At 46.7% G+C, this 18,913-nt stretch overlaps 1 protein-coding gene and 1 long non-coding RNA gene across 2 annotated transcripts in view; one reads left to right on the top strand and one right to left on the bottom strand.

Annotated features, from left to right (window-relative positions):
- Positions 1–1,205: 1,205 nt before the first annotated feature.
- LOC116909661 lies at positions 1,206–3,986 on the bottom strand. The gene is made up of 2 exons (XR_004389088.1): positions 3,846–3,986; positions 1,206–1,815 (listed from the first exon to the last, which is right to left on the bottom strand). It is a non-coding gene; the product is annotated as an uncharacterized LOC116909661 (long non-coding RNA).
- A 3,695-nt stretch (positions 3,987–7,681) lies between these two features.
- Positions 7,682–18,913, top strand: part of Tom1l1 (target of myb1 like 1 membrane trafficking protein) — a 42,103-nt gene continuing 30,871 nt past the window's right edge. Inside the window, exons 1-3 of the mRNA XM_032911634.1 lie at positions 7,682–7,791; positions 9,989–10,073; positions 11,839–11,917. Of these exons, the coding sequence (XP_032767525.1) occupies positions 7,734–7,791; positions 9,989–10,073; positions 11,839–11,917 (222 nt within the window). The 5' untranslated portion in view covers positions 7,682–7,733. The remainder of the gene's footprint in view (positions 7,792–9,988; positions 10,074–11,838; positions 11,918–18,913) is intronic.

Raw genomic sequence — 18,913 nt, forward strand, 5'->3', positions numbered from 1 at the left:
GAGGGATGGTGTTCTGTTCTGTTTTGTTTGTTTGTTTTTTAAAGTTCCAAAGGGGTGCATATTACATCACAGCTAAAGTGGTCGGGTAGGATTGTTGGAAGTTGGGAGGATCAAATCTTGACCTCATTGGATAGATCTGACTTGAGGATTTGAAAGTCATAGCCAAGAAGGACATACCACAAGGCAATGCGTGCTTTTACTACCGAGGGGACAGTGCTAAACCTTAGAAATAGGCAGGAAGTAAACAAAATTTTCAAGACCATTTCAGACAGTAATTAATATCATGAAGAGAGTAACCAATGTCATAGGAAGTTCAGACAAAGGAAGCCAGGCTTTTTTGAGGCTTTTAGTTTTAATGATTATTGAGTAACTGTTCTATGCCCAGCATTTGTATTAAATATTGAAATGTTTCCTTGGTTAATACTGAGTCATATTCCCTTGGTGGGATGTGGGATAGACTCTGTCCTTAAAGCTTGGAAAGGATGGCCGTGCCTTGCCAAAGATGAGTCTGCACACAGCCACACTAGCGTTTGAACCAAGTTTTATCTTGAAATTAAATATGTTACCCTTCCTACCGGCAGCCTCTTTTAAGATTTCCCTGTAGAACAAGCCTGCGAGTCACATTTCTCTGAGCCTCTCCTAACCCCAGCCCAAACTGCCAGGCACATCCCACTGTGACTCTTCTAATCCCAGCCCCAAACCATCAAGCAGCATCCTACTGAGCTGTCATAAACTTGAAAAAAAATCTCTAAACAGCACACCTCTGAGCCTGCTCTAGCCCCAGCCCCAAAGTCCACGTCCATTGTCTCTCACTTTTTTTCCCAGATACTCCCTGGGATCAATATCAGGGCACCAGGTAGCCCAAAAGCAGGACATGACAGAGATAAGCAGATAATATTTGCCAGAGGTAACCTGATAATATTTGCTAAGCTTTATTGCAGGTCCAGAACCTTCCTAGGTGCTACACTAACATTATCTCAGAGTTTTCAAAAGGAACTGTGGAGGCTGGATTTGTTTTTCCTACCTGAAAGCTGCAATTTCAAATCATTTAAGATGACTTTGAAACCTGAGCCAGGATTCCAAAGGAACACACACACACACACACACACACACACACACACACACACACTAAAAGACAAATCCCAAATGAGTTAAGTGTAGAATGGTAATACTGCAAAAATCTACAGAAGGCTTGGTGGCTTAGGTTATGAAAATATTGATTTCTTTACTTGCAGATAGAAAAAAAACTTCTTCCGTCTTGAGCTTCATAGGAAGCCAATTGAATGACAAATTTAATCAAGAGGTGCCCTTGAACCCCAGATCTCAGTGGGATTTCTTATTTCTGGGAATGAAGAGAAGTCTGTGAATCCTTTTGTGGTTTATAGTTTAATGGGCACGGAAGACAGAGGTTTAAGATCAGTGGACACACTTCTACTTGGTATTACTGAATGAGGAGAACTGGGCCCAGAGCTGCAGATGGTTTCCAAAATCAAGAACGAACTCCTTTTAGGGGTTGGGGTTATGATGAGTCAAGCTGCTTAGAGATGAGAAAATTTTGATTTCTCCTCCCAATTCTGAATGACTTTAGAAATATCAGTAAGCTAGGAGCCATTATTTCTAAGATCATGGGTGCTGATGGAAAAGACAACATCTTCCAGACTGTGTCTGAAGAAGTCAAGTGCCAGGTATTTTTACTGCTCCTGTGGCTTTTCCCTCCTCATCCGTGCTCATCCTGAATCCAGCCCAAGTCCCATGGAAACAGAACGGACCGGAGGAAGATGTGCGAGGGGAGGAGCCTCTTCGTGAACCTGATAGCTGTTCCAAAAGAACAAAGAGTAGAAAAGCTGCTCTTTGAATGTCATTTTCCACAATCAGGAATTAAAATACTATAGCATTGTCAAGAATAACTGGGGCCCTGCCAACCCGGGAGGCCAGAAGAAAGACCCCCGAGCACCTGACATGGCCATGACTCCACTACGATGGGTTAATGAGTGACGGAGAGATAGGAAAGTTGGAGGACATGGTGGAGAGACAGGAGAGAAAGCTGAGGGGGCCATACACTGTGGAGAAAGGTGGAACTGGAGACTCCACAGTGAGGATCAGGTGGGGTGAGTGAGGTCCAGGTTCCGGGCTGCTGACAAGAGTCATGTCTGGGTCCATTGTTCTGCTACAGCTCGGGTCTGTGTTGATGTGGCCGAGTGGATGTGTGTGGTTTAGGCTGCCACCAGAGACTATGTAGATGTCGGAGGGCCAACTACCATGGAGGGTGTGAGTGACCTGTGCTGATATCTGTGACCATGGGGACATCGAGGCCCTCGATGCTGCCGGGGGCCATGTCTCAGTCCATGGTCCTATGGCAGCCAGGGTCTATGTTGATGTCCTAGGCTGGTATTACCACCAAAAGCCATACAGATGTCCCTGGTCTGGATTGGCTCCTAAGGCACTGTGCTGATCTGACCCTGCCCCTCACCTGACCCTAACGGTGGGGCCTGAGTGAGAGTACCCCTAGGTCATGAGCACAGGATAGCTGACCCCACCCTTAGTCTTCCATGGGGTGGCTTTGGTGACAGAGAGATGCCTTTCCCTCCCCTCAACCCTGGGTGCCTGAGGCAGGTGAAAGAGCTGGCCCAGTGATCATAAAAGCAGGCAAGGATGGACCCATGCACCTGAGGATGGACCCATGCACCTGAGGATGGACCCATGCACCCGAGGACGGACCCATGTACCTGAGGATGGACCCATGTACCTGAGGATGGATCCATGCACCTGAGGATGGACCCGTGCACCTGAGGATGGACCCGTGCACCTGAGGATGGACCCATGCACCTGAGGATGGACCCGTGCACCTGAGGATGGACCCATGCACCTGAGGATGGACCCATGCACCCGAGGATGGACACCTGAGGATGGACCCATGCACCTGAGGATGGACCCATGCACCTGAGGATGGACACCTGAGGATGGACCCATGCACCTGAGGATGGACCCATGCACCTGAGGATGGACCCGTGCACCTGAGGATGGACCCGTGCACCTGAGGATGGACCCGTGAGGGATGGATCCATGCACCTGAGATGGACCCATGCACCCATGGACCCGGATGGGATGGACCCACCTGAGGATGGACCCATTGCCTGAGGATGGACCATGCACCTGAGGATGGGACCCATGCATTGGGACTTTCCAGGATGGATCCGTGCACCCCGAGGATGGACCCATGTTGGACCCCGTGCACCTTGGGACCCATGCACCTGAGGATGGACCCGCACCTGAGGATGGACCCATGCACCTGAGGATGGACCCGTGCATCAGTATTCTTTGCAGCCAGTTGATGCATTGACATTGACATTGAGTAATTGGTGCAGTCAAAACAAAGTCCAGTGGGCTAGAGATGGTGAGGAAGGGGCTAAGTACAATTCTACTCTCAATGAGTTCAGTGTCTAACACATGGATGGTGGTGGGGATAAAGGACTGGGTCTAAGGACAAGAAGAGCTGCTTGGGAAATGAAGGGATATTCATGCATCCAATGCATATCTATCCAAGTTTGTTGAGTGACAGGACACACCACCACGGGCCTACTTCCCGGAGGGACTCATATTTAGAAGGCAGGGAAGACGCTTCTGAACAGTTAGCTAGCATAAACTGCTGTAGGTTCTAGGACAGGAAAGAAAGGCTTAATACTCGTGGGAATGGTCAGAAAAGGTTTCTTTGTTAAAGAATGGAAAAGATGTAGGAGAGGGAGGTGGAGAAAGAGGAAGCAAAGGCCGTGGGAAGACACGGAAGCTTAGGCGTGGCCCAGCAGACAGGGAGATGGAGCCCGTGTAGAAGGTAGGGAGAGGCGTACCTGGAGGAAAGCAGGGAGATCTCACACAGAGGTAAAACAGATCAAGCCTGGCTGCTGGAGTTGTTCATCACAGGGCTACAGAAGTCGGTGTCCACAGAGGCACAACTGGGAAGGAGTGGGTTGGCAAAGGAAAGCCATCCCGACAGGAAAGAGTAAAGAGGACGACGCTTGAGAAGATACTGCGGATGGGTGGGAGGTTCACATTCAAATCCTGGGACTGGGAACAAGGAGAGGGAGAGTGGACAGTGTGTGCTTAGACTCCCTGTGTTGACTCGTCTTATTCTGGTGCTGGATGACCTTGGGGGGTTACTCATTCATATTGGATGTCACTCTAAAGTGTTGGTCCCAGAGACTGTGTGGCTTCCAGAGCCACAGCTAGCTCTGACCATCTAAAATTTTCAGTGGTGAGAAACAGAATCCTTGATGGGATCCACTCAGATAAAGTCGAGTTCTATTTACATACACACACGTTTACCACTTCTGGTCTCTGCATTCTGAAAACAGTGCCCCCAGCACACAGACCCCACCCCACCCGAACCTACTTTTTTAAATCTGGAACCATGAAAGTGCTTAGAGTCACCGAATCTGGAGTTAGATTTTTTTTTTCCCCTAACAACGTGGCTGTGTGAAAATTTGTCTGCATTAATTACTTTAATCTGTGAAATCTGCTTCCATACTTACTATGGGATTAATCATGTAATGAGAGTACAATACATCTAATTTATGCTACTAGCCAAACAACACATTAGCATTCTTAAGCAAGCACAGGGGGAAAAAGCAGAACTCTGTGACAGTAAGGTAGCCTTCCCCATTCGTCCAGCCCTCACTTTGAATCAAATAGAATCCTTTAACCACACCACTCAGACACTCAAATATGGGGAATGATACAGGCTCCAGAATCAGACAACAGTAGTTCAAAATGTAGCCAAGCCATTTGACAGTTCTAGCTTCCCAAATCTCATTTCATTTACAAAAGTGAAATCTATGCTACTTCCCTTACCACAAGAATAAAAGGTTTCTAGTTGCAGCCATTAAACACATTTTGAAAAGTGCTATCTTGCTCGCTTTTTACCTAGCGTCATGACTTACACGTACGAAAATGGTTAGCAAGGCTGGGGAGAGGGTTTGGTGTGTGTGCAAGCATTCGCCACTGCAAGTAAGAGGACTTGAGTTTGAATCTCCAGAACCATGTAAGGGGGGGGGTGGAGTGGGTGCAGTGCGTGTATCCTCAACCCCAGTGATTCCGTAGTGAGGTAAGAGACAGAGACAGAAAACCTCCTGAAAGTTCCTGGACCAGCTGGCCTGGCTTGTAAGACTTATAACTTATAACGTAAAAGGCTTATAACAACAACAAAATTCCAAGGTTGTCCTCTGACTAATACACACACACACACACACGCGCACACACACACACACACACAGAGACAGAGACAGAGAGACAGAGACAGAAACAGAGACAGACAGACAGAGGGACAGAAACAGACGGACAGAGACAAAGAGACACACAGAGAGAAGCACAGTGCATACCTGCACACATACATATACATACATCATACATAAACATGTATTAAAATTGCTTAGGAAAAAATTCTTAAGATTGAAACTGTGTACGGTTTCCTAGTGTCTATCAATTTATTCACGTATTTAAATGTTATTATATTTCATGTATGTTGAGTATTTTGCTTTCCCCCATGTCTGTGTACTGTGTATGTGCCTAATGTTCCTGTAGGCCAGAAGACAGTGACGTAGTCCCCGGAACTGGAGTTGCTTATGGCTGTGAACTGCTGTGAACTATGGGTGCTGGAAATTAAACCCTGGTCCTCTGGAAGAGCAGCCAGGGCTCTTAGCCCCTGAGTCACTTCTCAATCCCAGCGGTGTTTAGATATCTAATCCTTATTATGTGATTAGAATTATGTTTCTTTTCTGACCTCAACTTGGCTGTGCCTTCTCCCAGACTGTGGTAACCCTGACTGGGTTGTTGTTGATCACTTCTGGCAAAGACTGGGGTCGTGGAGTAAGTGACAGGGTGTAGAAGAAATGGTTACAGACATCATGACCTCCTGGAGGGCAGTGTCTGTGCAGGCGTAGCTGAGAGAGCGGGCACAGGTGGTATCATCAGCCACTGCACCCAGGGCACACTCCTTGCTACTCTTCTCCACCTTCTCCCTCAATCTGTCATATATGGAAATCAGGCCAAGGAAAACCAAAAGCCTAACCACCCTTTCAGACGAAGCAGGGATAAATGACATAAGGGGATCCTTGGTTCTGTCCAACTTCTCTTTCCTGACAGAAAGTCATCATCATTTTAGTTTGAACAGAACTTGATCTTCTCCCCTCTGTGGCCCCTTCCCCTCCTTTTTTAAAGATTTATTTATTTTGTTTATATGAGTGCACTTGTAGCTGTCTCAGACACATCAGAAGAGGGCATCAGATCCCATTACAGATGGTTGGGAGCCACCATGTGGTTGCTGGGATTGAACTCAGGACCTCTGGAAGAACAGCCTATGATCTTAATTGCTGGGCCATCTTTCCAGCCCTCGACCTTCTCCTTAATGTTGCCCCCATCGCAAACCACAGCGAAGGCAAAATGAGTTGTTGTAGGGACTATAAACATGGAACAGAGATCAGGCTGCTGAGGGAGCCAAGAGAGGTTTTCAACATCAGCTGTAAAGACTACTTGACTACCGGAGTGGAGAGATCGCACGCACCCCATGAAACAGCTAGTGAGCCTGCTAAACAAGTCCTATTTCAGGTGGGACCAACGTCATCATGAGAAACATCATCGCAACACAAATGCCATGTTTTAGACTGCAGGATCTCGATGTTAACTCATTCATGGAGGAGGACAATAGGGGGAAGGGGAGGAAGATTTCAGATCGATAAAACAAATGTTAGCCACTTGGAGCACAATATAATTGGTTTTGGCATCCAAGCTAAAATATGTTAGACTAAACCATGAATCAGGCCAGGTCCTCCTGCCCTTCCTAGTCACCATTTCCAGGGGGGAAATAAACCCACAATTCATATGAAACTGAGTCCCAGTTAGCCACAGGAAGCAAAATTTACCAGCAGAGTAGCCCACCCTCTCAAGAGGCATCCTGCAGCCCAGAAGCATGGTTTATCTGAAGTTAGCCCTGTAAAAGAAAAAAGAAATCTTGGTTCAAATAGAGAAGCAACAAGGTGGTTTGGTTTCTTAATGTGGATTTACATTCCAAACATATTTCCTGCCAGAGCCCCAGGAAATCCCCTCTCTCTTTTCACCATAAGGCTAGGCTCCTAGGAGATGGAGTTAGAAGCCAAAAGCTTGTGTGGTGGCGCCCTGTGGTCCCTCTTGGAAACAGGAGAGAAACAAAGGGCCCCGGGCTCCAGGGAGTCCCTGGCTTTCCAACACAGCCCATTCTCCTCCCAATTCCGAAGATTTAAAGGGCAGGGTGCAAAAATAGGTTCAGGGACGACTGGAGTGGCGATAGACGAAATCTCAACGTTCCGAAGGTGTGTAACTTGAGAGGACTATGTCCTTGCATTAATTAACCTTAGCAATAACCCTCGAGGCTGTGTTAGCAACTATTCCCACACTGCCTAGTCTCCAAAGCGAGAGGAGCGGTCTTCAGCGGAGACGCTGGAGCTGGGCTCTAAGTTCCCAGGTCCGGGGTGCGGAGTCACACCACTCCACCCGGGCTCGCAGCCCACCTAGAGTCACGCGGAGCGGGAAGCGCCAGCAGCGCGCGGCAGGTGCGCCAAGTCCCCCCGGACCCCGCCCTGCTCGCAGCCTGGCGCCTCTCGGCGGCCACGGAGCGCTGGAGCAGAGAGGAGGAGCCTCGGGCACGGAGCGGGTGGAGTCGGAGGGCGGTGGAGGCGGATTTCCTGGGAGGGCTCTCTGGAGCTACCATGGCGTTTGGGAAGAGTCACCGCGATCCCTACGCTACCTCTCTGGGTCACCTCATAGGTAAGGAGGCGCGGGGAGTAACATCCGGACTGGCTTGGGGAATTGTGGGAGCTTTGCCGGCTCCACTCCATTCCGGAATGTGGGGGGACGGAGTTGGGCCAAGTCGGAGGAAATGCTACCCACCCCCGCAGCTTTCCCACGCCACCTGCGTGCCACCTGCGGCCGCTGTCCACCTGGCTGTTTTTGGCTCCCTCATGCCAGAACCTCCCTGAAAAATGCAAACTGCTGGGCGAGTGGAGCCAAGCAGGTGACCTGCAGCACTGCGTGGAGTGTTGGGACCGCTGGGAGGAGAAAGTGGAAACTTCTTGACCCGGGGAAGGTTCTTCATAAAGTGCGTCCACTCTCAGCACTTTATTGTTATACCCATTTTACAGATTAGAAAGAGACTGCTCGGAAAAGCTAATTGGCGTGATCTCACCTCGAGAGGCAGGTTTCTCCAAACCAGTTTTCTCCAGCACACAGCTCAAACGATCCGAGTGGCCTTTGGCTTGAAGTGGGAGATTGAAAATGCACGCTGTTGTGCTGAGGAGGGGGAGAGGGGCCATCTGCAGTCACAGAGGCTCTTAGACCAAGCATCATCCTCCAACCCAGCCTGCATGGTCCTCCCTTCCTGAATTACAGAGGTGGATGCAGAAGCCACTGACTACATACACTTGGCTTTTTGCCACCTCAGCTCCCTTCTTTCTCCTGCCCCCTCCCTTGGGGACAGGGTGTGGCACCAGGGTGTATTAATGACAGGCAAACTGTCGGGAACTTGGTGGGGTGATGAAATCCTCAGAACCTGGGAGTTCTAAGGTTCAGTCTCAGAAAGTTTAGATTGAAAATAAGTTAACTATCTGCTGCCGGGATGGGGAACAACACCTTTGAACTTAAACCTGAGTCTTTAAAATACCGGAAGAGAGCTGCCCTCTAGGAAAAACACATTAACTGCCTATCTCCTTGCTGAATAAATCGTATTAGAGTGAATCTCGAGCAGAAACGGAACCTCACTGAATCCTCACAGGCAGAAGACACTCTAGCAGTATGTCCGATTATCCTTTAGTTTTGAAAATGGTTAGAACCACCAGCTAGGTGCCTACGAGAAGGCATGGTCCCAGCCCCCAGGGAACTTAGTAACACACCTTTAACATTCTAAGAAAAAAGAAAACCACTTATTTTGCAAAAAAAAACTCACATAAAGGGAGAAACGAACTCAGAGGCATGGCCTTCAAGTGTGAATAGGCGTTCTCTAGGAATGAGGAGGTTGGGAGGAAGAAGTATCAGGACGGACACAAGCAAGACGGCTCAGCCTCGTCCATTCAGAACCCCATTAGAGCCACACACTGGTTTGCACCGTGCTTGGTGATCTTTGTCAGAGAAGCCAATAAGCACACGGAGTGGTTCTTAAAGGGTGGGTGGAGACTCTTTTAGGGAGGTCCAATGACCTTTCACAGGCGTCTCCTAAGAACGTGGAAAAACACTGATATTTACACTACAATCAATAACCGTAGCAAAGTTTCGGTTATGAAGTAGGCCACAAAAATAATTTTATGGTGGGGGGGTCACCATAACATAAGGAAGTGTACTAAAGGGTCCAGGCATTAGGAGGGTTGAGACCCACTGTGTTAGAGGTTCCCTGACTCCGGTCCTGTGTCCTTAAAGAAGCTGTCTAGAGAAGGGAATGCCAAGGGTGTAAGTCTGCCCAGTGTAAGTTTGATGCCAGAAGCCGTCTTTAAAAATATAACTATTGGAATCAAATAACCTTGATTTGAATGAAGGTTCCCCATCACGCTTGATGTGCAGCCTTGGTTAATTTCCTTACTCTCTCTGAATTTCTCCTTCCGTCATCCATACCCGTGGGTTAAACCAGAATAGACTTAGTGATGTGTAGTTCCCCTTGCCCGTGACTGTCCAGTAAGCCACAGGTCTATAGTTCTGGCTTCTGAAAGACACCGGAGGCTGGAGATTTGTCGCAGGCTTTCTAAATAGCTCACTCGTTGCCGTCGCAACAGCAGCACTCTGGCCTTGGCTTCTGATCGATTCCTGGGTTACTGGGAATTGTTCAGGAGGGGAGAAAAGAAATCACTTTACCTCTCGGCAGCATAAACTTAATGGTACTTGTTCATGCACCCCCAATCAGATTATTTCAAGGACGTGAGATTTTTCTTTTCTTTTCCGTTGTGGCTCAAACTCAACACAAGCAGTTTTATCTTTACAGAAAAGGCCACCTTTGCTGGAGTTCAGACGGAAGACTGGGGCCAGTTCATGCATATCTGTGACATAATTAACACCACACAAGACGGGTAGGTTTGCAGTGGGATCCGTGCATTTGTGCCCAGTGAGACCCATCAGAACTGCAGCTTGGTTTCCTTGGCGGAAGTTTTGGATGTTTTGGTTGAGGGAACCCTTTGCTGTCTCCTGAGCGCCTCCTGCTGTGTGAGAATGGCAGGCTAAGCCTGGGGACAGCTTCCTCCTCCAGCATGCAGAGGACCCCCGAGAGATCATTAGAACTTGTCTCCTTTGCTTTTGCTCTACTAGTTTAAATTTTGTCTTTGTCTGGCTTAAATTCCTTGTTTTGAAAAACAAAAATTCTTTTAAAGAGAGGGATAGATTGTTTCTTTCTTTAGAGCTTTCTCATGCTCCGATGGCTGGTAACAAAAACCAGTATCCAGAGGCTGGTAGCTGAGTGGCTTCTAGTGGTTGGTGTCCAGGCGGGTGGTGACCAACCCTCTGGATTGTTCCAGAAACAACTGAGCGATCTTTTCTTTCCTTGTCAGGGGACAAGTGTTTATCTGTCATCCTGCCAGCTCACCCAAGTTCGTACTGTACTCTTACAAGATGTGCTGTGTATTGATGTATTATCTAGACTTGAAGTCACTCAATTAAAAAAAAAAAAGAGAAAAACAAAGTCATTAAGAGGCACTCTACTTTGAATTTAGTTGACTGTAGGTTATGATAAAAGGTGAAACTTGTATACTTTTCCTCAACACTCTTAAGGGATAGTTGGTAGGACAAGATTTTTGTCTAGTGGGTGCTGATGAAGAAGAATGGTAAAACAATTATTAGTTATATATTAACGGCTAGTGCCTGTGGTTGACCCTTCTAAGAGTTTACAGATTTCCTTTTTAAAATGTGTCTCTTTGTGGTGTGCAGGAGTGCACGTGCGCTCACATGTGTCTGAGCACACTTTAGTGTGGAGGCCAGAGGCCAATACCAATTGCAGGTATCTTCCTCAGTTTCTCTCCTCTTTATCTATCGAGCCGGGGTTTCTCAATTGAACCCAGCGCTGTGTAGTAAGGCTAGTTAACTGGCTAGCCTACCCCAGGGGTACATCTCTACCTTATAACCAAGCATTAGAATGACAGACGGGCTGTAACGGATCTGCCATGATTTTACCCGGGTCTGGGGATGCAGGACCTCAAGCTTGCATAGCATCTCTCCAGCCCTGCATATATAATAATAACAACAACAATAACAGCAATAACTATATATATATATACATATGTATATGCATGCATGCACACATATATAGTGCTTATATACTCTGTGTGGCATTTAGATTCTCTGTGAACCTGTTTCATTACTATTAGCAGTTTCTTCACTGATCTTGTAAAAGGGACGTCTAATGAAGTGAATTTTGATTCCCAGCCTGCAGATCTTGCTAGCATCAAGTTGGAGCATATCAGAATTAGCCAACTGCAGTCTTCCCTATATCCCCTTACCTATGGGTGATGCCCAGGAAAGGCTAAGAATCTTGTTGCTCTGGGTTACATTTCCCATAACCGGATTCTGTGCCTTGATAGAAGCTGTCGTATACACATTTCGTGACCAGCATTTATATAATCCTCTTACGTACATATCCTAGCAGTGTCTCACCAAGGGGCAGGCGGTGTGATCTACCTATTTTGCAAGGAAACTTAGAGGCGGTACGCTCAGCGGCCCAGCTCCCGTGGAAGCGCGATCAAATCGCCCGTACTGTTAGCCATTCCTAGCTCCGTGTTGCACACTGCTTACATAGACAATGCCTCTCTATCCAAATTGTTGATTTCGGTGTATTTATTGCCGTAGGCCAAAAGATGCGGTAAAAGCTTTGAAGAAAAGGATCTCCAAAAACTACAACCACAAAGAAATCCAACTTTCCTTATCAGTAAGTACTTTCAATGGCATAAATAATATTGTGGGGCTTCTCCCCTACAATTAACATTTTTAGAGTTAAAAAAAAAATACACTCATAGCCTGAGAGATGACAGCCAGGTACTAGTGCTTTCTGGACTGTGTGACTTAAGATTCCTCACCTGTTGAGAACTACAGAAGGGAGTTCAGTTGACTACAGCGCCATCTAATTTTGTGGAAAGAAATCATTGCTACAGAATCGGTTTGTCCTGGTCAGGGTCTTCACGTTTGTGGTTAAAAACCAGTAGGTGAGAAACGGGTCCAAAAGCATGTGTTTGTATTTGTGGACCACGTTTGAAGAAGAAAACGGAAACTGAGAGATGCCTCCCTTCCTTTCTACCTTCCTTCAGCCCCTTTGAGGGATCCTGAGACACTGGCGGCCCCTTACGTTTCAACCAACTCTTTCGATTGATGTAATTTGGAGACATTCTCTGTCACTTTATGTAGTTCTCCTGTGCTCAGTTACTTTTGTGGTACGGATGTGAGCTCTTATGGAAATATCTCCATTTCCCCCAGTTGGGACCGCCTGACCTCTTGGGTCACCTTGGTGAGTTGCCCTTTGGACGTTTGGAAATGAGCTGTGTGGCCTCCTCATTTCTTCTGGAAGTGAGACCTCCCATAGGTACGGCCATTATCTTTAGAGTATTGGCAGTGTGTATCAGAAGGCTATGAGGCAGACGTGAGTTTAGTTACCACTTTCTAGATTTACCTGGAAAATAGTGGATCACATTGTGTGTACTTGGAGACTGACTGAATAAAAAGTTAATTAAATAGTGTCCGTGCCACAAATGCAGAAGAAACCCTTCAGTCGGGTACTTTCTTCCTTCCTGGTTGTTGGGCTGTTGTCTGTCTCTAACTCATAGCAACCTGCTCATGAAGACCACAGAATGATGGGAACTACTGGGGAAGGAATAATATGTTTCTGTGGAAATATCAAGGTATCAGGACCAGGGTAGAAATACCTGGAATGCTAGCTGACTGGTGATGGTGCATGCCTTTAATCCCGGTGTTTGGGAATGAACTCTGTGAGTTCAAGGCCAGCCTGGTCTACAGAGTGAGTTCCAGGACAGCCAGGGCTACACAGTGAAATCCCGTCTTGAAAAACCAAAAATAAACAAAGAAACAAAAACCCCCAGATGCTGGTAAGTTATTGCTGCTCTTACCACCAGGAGATGGTTGTCTTATCAGTTCCGTTTCATAGATAATGAAACAAAGGGTGTTCAGTAACTGTGCTAAGATTAACGTGCTGCATGTGCAGGAATTTAAACCCAGTCCTAAGATTCTAAATTCCATACCCTTTCTTTCAACTACTTTTCTTCTGAGAATGAATCAAGGCTCTCATTTGCTGTGGTATTGAATTCTGCCTCTCTGCCAGGGGTGTCTGGACGCCCACTTCCCTCTGTTGTGTCCGGTGTCTCTGTTTGCCAGGTCAAGGAGGGTGAAGAGCAGCCTGGGACAGACAGGTTCCTCAGGTAGCCTGGGTCCCAGGTCCCACAACAGCTGCAGTGACAGTGGTGGCAGCTGTGGCTGCATCAGCTGCTGCTGCTCTGATGTGAGCCAGGCAGTGAGAGCCTGGCTAGCCACGGGAATCCAGGATCCAACCACGAGTGCTTTCGGAGAGAGAGCTCTTCCCCAAATGTTACAGTAAAGACAGCCACTGTCAGAAACCCCTGTGTGCTTTATTCCACGTGGATAGGACTGACTATGTGAAACTTGGGGAAGTGGGTGGGATTTGGTGGTAAATGTTTTCTTTTGGCTGAGTTTGGGATTTGCGTGGAGAAGGACTTCAGGTACTGCCTTCAGAGATTACCCTGGGTCTTCTCAGTTGGTGGTCTTTGTTAAGTGTTCCAGAGCAGGCCTTGAGGCTGTGAAGGAGCAGTTCCACCCCTACCATCTCAGATCTCTGAGATTCCCAGGATTTGAGCCTCACCTCTCCGTTCTTATGCCTGTCTGTAAGGCTCACTTGCCCTACAATTTGTGTCTTCTGTACCTTCCCGGAAGTGTAGTACAGAGTCAGAAACGTTAGTGGATCCAGTATGGATCGAATCGGCTTAAGTTCCCACCCCCTTTCTTCCCAAACTTCATCCCATCTCTCCTGGCATCCAGGAAGACTCCGGGTCTAACGGAAGGTATTTTTCAGACCTAGAGTGGAAAGGAATGTAGACAGCACTAAAATGGAGTGGATCTAGACTACCTCAAGAGTGCAGAAATTTAAGAGAACTGGGCGAGAAGGATCAGTGAGAGCGACGGATGTGTCGTCCCCCCTCCCCACTTCTCTATTTCCACCTGGGTATCACATTGGCATCTCACACTTGTTTACCGTCTTGAATGTTGTATGTAGCCTCCTCCTAGTTTCAATGGTTCTGTATCTTCAAGTCCATGTCCTCCACCTTCACTTGGACAGGGCCCTCTCAGAGGAAGAGGGTGGGTTCTGTAGAATGTCGTCCTGTGGGTTTTTCTTTGGGCTTCCAGTCTCCCCTTATGTCAGTCTAGCCTATCAAGCTTTGCTTCTGCCAACGGCTGCTCTTTGATTGCATGTTCACCTCCTGACTACGTCTGTTCTGTGCTGTGATTCTCCTATCAGCATACAAAAGCCAGAGAGACGTTTCAAAACCCGTGCTTACATAACGGTGAGAGTCAAGGGTGAGGGGTCAGAATTCCACTGCAGTTAGCAAGCAGGATCATTAAGGTCAAGGGAAATACCTGCTCTTTCTTGCCTTCTCTTTCTTTTCCTTCATTTATCTTTTTTTTTCCTCATTTTTTTTTAATTAACTTGAGTATTTCTTATTTACATTTCGAATGTTATTCCTTTCCGGTTTCCGGGCAAACATCCCCTAGCCCCTCTCCTCCCCTTCTTTATGGGTGTTCCCTCCCCATCCTCCCCATTACCGCCTTCCCCCAACAATCACATTCACTGGGGGTTCAGTCTTAGCAGGACCCAGGGCTTCCCCTTCCACTGGTGCTCTTACTAGGATATTCATTGCTACCTATGAGGTCAGAGTGCAGGGTCAGTCCATGTATAGTCTTTGGGTAGTGGCTTAGTCCCTTCCTTCATTTATCTTAAAATTTTAGTTTTTATTTGTGTGTAGGTGTCTGTGGTCTGTGTGCATGCACTCAGAAGCCATTAGAGGGTGTCCAATCCCGGGAGCTACGCACTGGGATCTGAACTTGGGTCCTCGGGAAAAAGCAGCAGGTGCTCTTAAGCACTGAGCCTTCTCTCCAGACTCTCCTAATTAGTCATTAAAGTTGGCGTGCAGAGCAAAGGGTTTCCTTGTGTCATTTTAACATGTATGTATGCATCATTAAGCGCTATTCTTATTCATCACTCTTCAGCCCCTCCCCCATCATTCCCCTCCCCATCATTCCCCTCCCCATCATTCCCTCCCCCATCATTCCCTCCCCATCATTCCCTCCCCATCATTCCCTCCCCATCATTCCCTCCCCATCATTCCCTCCCCATCATTCCCTCCCATCATTCCCTCCCATCATTCCCCCTCCCCATCATTCCCTCCCCCATCATTCCCTCCCTATCATTCCCCTCCCCATCATTCCCTCCCCATCATTCCTCCCATCATTCCCCTCCCCATCATTCCCTCCCCATCATTCCCCTCCCTATCATTCCCTCCCCATCATTCCCTCCCCATCATTCCCCCCCATCATTCCCTCCCCATCATTCCCTCCCCATCATTCCCTCCCCATCATTCCCCTCTTACTTACCCTTTTTACATCAACTAGCCCTCATGTATTCCATTGTCCCCCCCCGCTTTTCTTATTCCATTCCTATGATTATATATGTAATATATATTATATATATATATTTGTGTGTGTGTCTGTGTGTGTGTGTGTACCAAATAGCCCTCATGTATTCCATTGTCCCCCTTTTTCCTCTTATTCCATTCCTATGATTATATATGTAATATATATATATATATTTGTGTGTGTGTGTATATTTGTGTGTGTGTGTGTGTGTGTGTATGTGTGTATGTGTATGTGTATGTGTTTATGTGCCATGAACATAGAAAAGGGGCCATGAGAGGGGAAGAAATTTGTCTTGAGCTTTCCCAAATGGGCTTTACCTATTGATAACTACATGTAGATCTCCCTTGTTGTACACGTGATGGCCTGTGTGCCTCCCCTCAGCTTACTCATTGTCTGTCAGAGTTACACTCAAGGCCTCTGCCCTGCATGTATTCTCTTAGGCTACACTGAATTGTGAGAGGAATTAGTCACAGAAGGAATTGCCCAATGTCTGTCAAAGGCAATTATAAGTTTACCAATAAACTATTTAAAAAGTCATCTCCTGGGTGACATTTTCATCTTATTTCTGGGAAGTGATAAGAGCCCAAATCAATTATGAGTGTTTCTAATCTTCTCTGTCATTTAGAGTTCTCCATGGACTTGTCAGCCTTCGTTAGGTCTTTGACATAATCTGATTGTACGATGATTTTTTTCCCCCACTAACAACCAGAGACATAGTTTTATAAAGGAGCTGGTAGCTTCTTATGTTTTTCGTTTGCAATGCGGTGGATAGAATTCAGGCTCTTGTGCATTCCAGACAAGGGCCCTGCCACTGAGATACACAGCCAGCCCAAGAAGTCAATAGTCCCGATTTGCCTTGTATTCTGTGGCTACCGAGCTTTATTGCTCGAGGCTCGAAAGCCCTCTCTTGAATGAGTCAGTTGTGACTAACGTCAGCAAATACCACTGTCATTGTCAAATGAAAAGTGGTTGAACAAGTTCCTGAGACTCAATGGAATGCAATAGCCCTTTATGGAACACGCACCAATAAAGAATTATAGGGATTTCAGGTGATCTGTAAAGGTGAGCTTATCACACAAGAAAGAATGAGAAGGCAGCTTTCTCCAAACAGGGTTAGTATGATAGAATAGCCCTGCCTTGGTGTGGTCACAGTTGGTGGTCCAGATACAGCGCTGATGGACCTGAAATCTAGTATTGCCACTCTTCCTGGATTAGTTACCTATAGTGAGAAGCAAAACTGCCCTGGTTTTTCTTCTAACCATCCGTGAAGAATTTTTATTTCTATTGATAAGCACATACTCCTGTGCTAGAACATTCTCCTTCGATACAGATGACCGGTTGCGTTGGTTACCGTCTGCGTAGGTCCTGCTTTTGTGTCTCCCTCTCAGAGGACATGACATTTCATTGTATTCTTACAGCAAGCTCCTAGAAAGAGATACGGTTGTCCGTTATGCAGACAGCGTTGCCACGAGTTCACATAAGCGATTTGCTCAGCTAAGCACAAAAATAGACGGGCAAACCTTTGAGTCGCCCACTTCCGCGCTGCTTGGTTCCTTGTTTCCTTCAGTTCTCCCACTTGAGATCACAGATTCCTACTTACCCTGGTTCCAAAGATAGGTTATCTGAGCACATGGGCTCCAGAACAAGATAGCAAAATACGTTAGGCTACTCACATGAGTTTGTCCATTTACCACAGTACATTTTAGAATCCAAGCGAGCTGGGGGTTGTGGGGGAGGCTGGAGACATAATGGAGGAGGCGATACAGAAATAACGAGCTCTGACAGTCTTGATTCCAGCGGGAAAGCACAAAAGGGCATGCTTGCTGCTCTCCAGATGTTAGCAGTCTCAGAACTGTATGCTGACTCTGATTTTTGTGCATATACCTTTCAGGAATATTACTCGTTACTGTAACGTCTTAGTATGCCAAACATAAAATTGGTTTGGGCTCTATAAAGCAAGGAATTCAAAATTCAAGGAATTTTGTTTGACTCCAAACAAAAGGGAGAAGTGGAAGCTTAGGTATCTTATCCCAGACCGAACAAGCCGTTGGATAAGTATTTCCATACACTTGCATTGAATAGAGCAGCAGTTCTCAACCTGTGGGTCGAGACCCCTCTTGGGGTCACAACCCTTTCTTAGGGGTCGCCTAAGACCATTGGAAAACACAAACATTTACATTACGATTCAAGAACGGTAGCAAAATGACAGTTATGATGTAGCAACGATGATAATTTTATGATGGGGGTTGGGTCACCACAGCACGGAGGAACCGTATTAAAGGGTCTTTAGGAGGGTTGAGCACCACTGGAATAGAGGCACTCGTCTGTAGCATCCCACCCATTCAAACCTCACTTTAATAGTCGGTCAAGATCAGCATCGTCTCTAATGCGCCTTGCCACTCTGTCTAGCCAGCTTACGTCATCACTACCCAGTAATCTTATTTCCGTAGGACTTCTGCTTCTAACTCCTTCAAAGGTTTTCCCCGTGTTCCTCATGTACTCAGCTTCAGCATTTTCTGGTGGCTTCTATGGTCTCTTTGCTTTAAAAGTACCCCTTTGTGTATCCACTGTTACTTTTTGTATTGTGTGAAAATGGCACTCAACAAACAGCGCATGCGGGGAAGGCAGGTGTGGGAGCTTTTCTGAGGCAATGACGGTTCTGCTGGTTACGGCATAGTTGCTTTGTCCCCTCAAACTCAAAGTGGCATGGAGATTTAATTTTACCTTTAGGTCAGTTTTCAGAGGTTGGCTTTTGGCATGCAGTTTTTCCATTCCAGCTCATTCTTCTTAGCCTGAGTTGTAACCGTGTTGTTTTATTCAAAGTGATAAATGGCCCCACTAATCCGTGAACACATTACAGTTGTTCTGTCCATAATAGTAACTCTTAACACCCTTCCTTTTGGAAACTTCCTTTGACTTTACCAACATTATCTTCCTTCCTTCCTTCCTTTCTTCCTTCCTTCCTTCCTTCCTTCTTTCCCTCCTTCCTTCTTTCCCTCCTTCCTTCTTTCCTTCCTTCCTTTTTTCCTTCCCTTTCCTTTCTTCCTTCTTACCATCATCCTTCTCTCTCTCTCTCTCTCTCTCTCTCTCTCTCTCTCTCTCTCTCTCTCTTTCTCTCTCCCTCTCCCCTTTTCTTTTTTTCTGTTGTTTTTCCACTGACTTCCAACCCAGTGTCCCAGGTCTTTGCACCTCCTTGGTGGCCTTGACGATG

Source organism: Rattus rattus, chromosome 9 (genome assembly GCF_011064425.1).
Source record: "Rattus rattus isolate New Zealand chromosome 9, Rrattus_CSIRO_v1, whole genome shotgun sequence".
In the NCBI taxonomy this organism is placed as follows: Eukaryota; Metazoa; Chordata; class Mammalia; order Rodentia; family Muridae; genus Rattus; species Rattus rattus.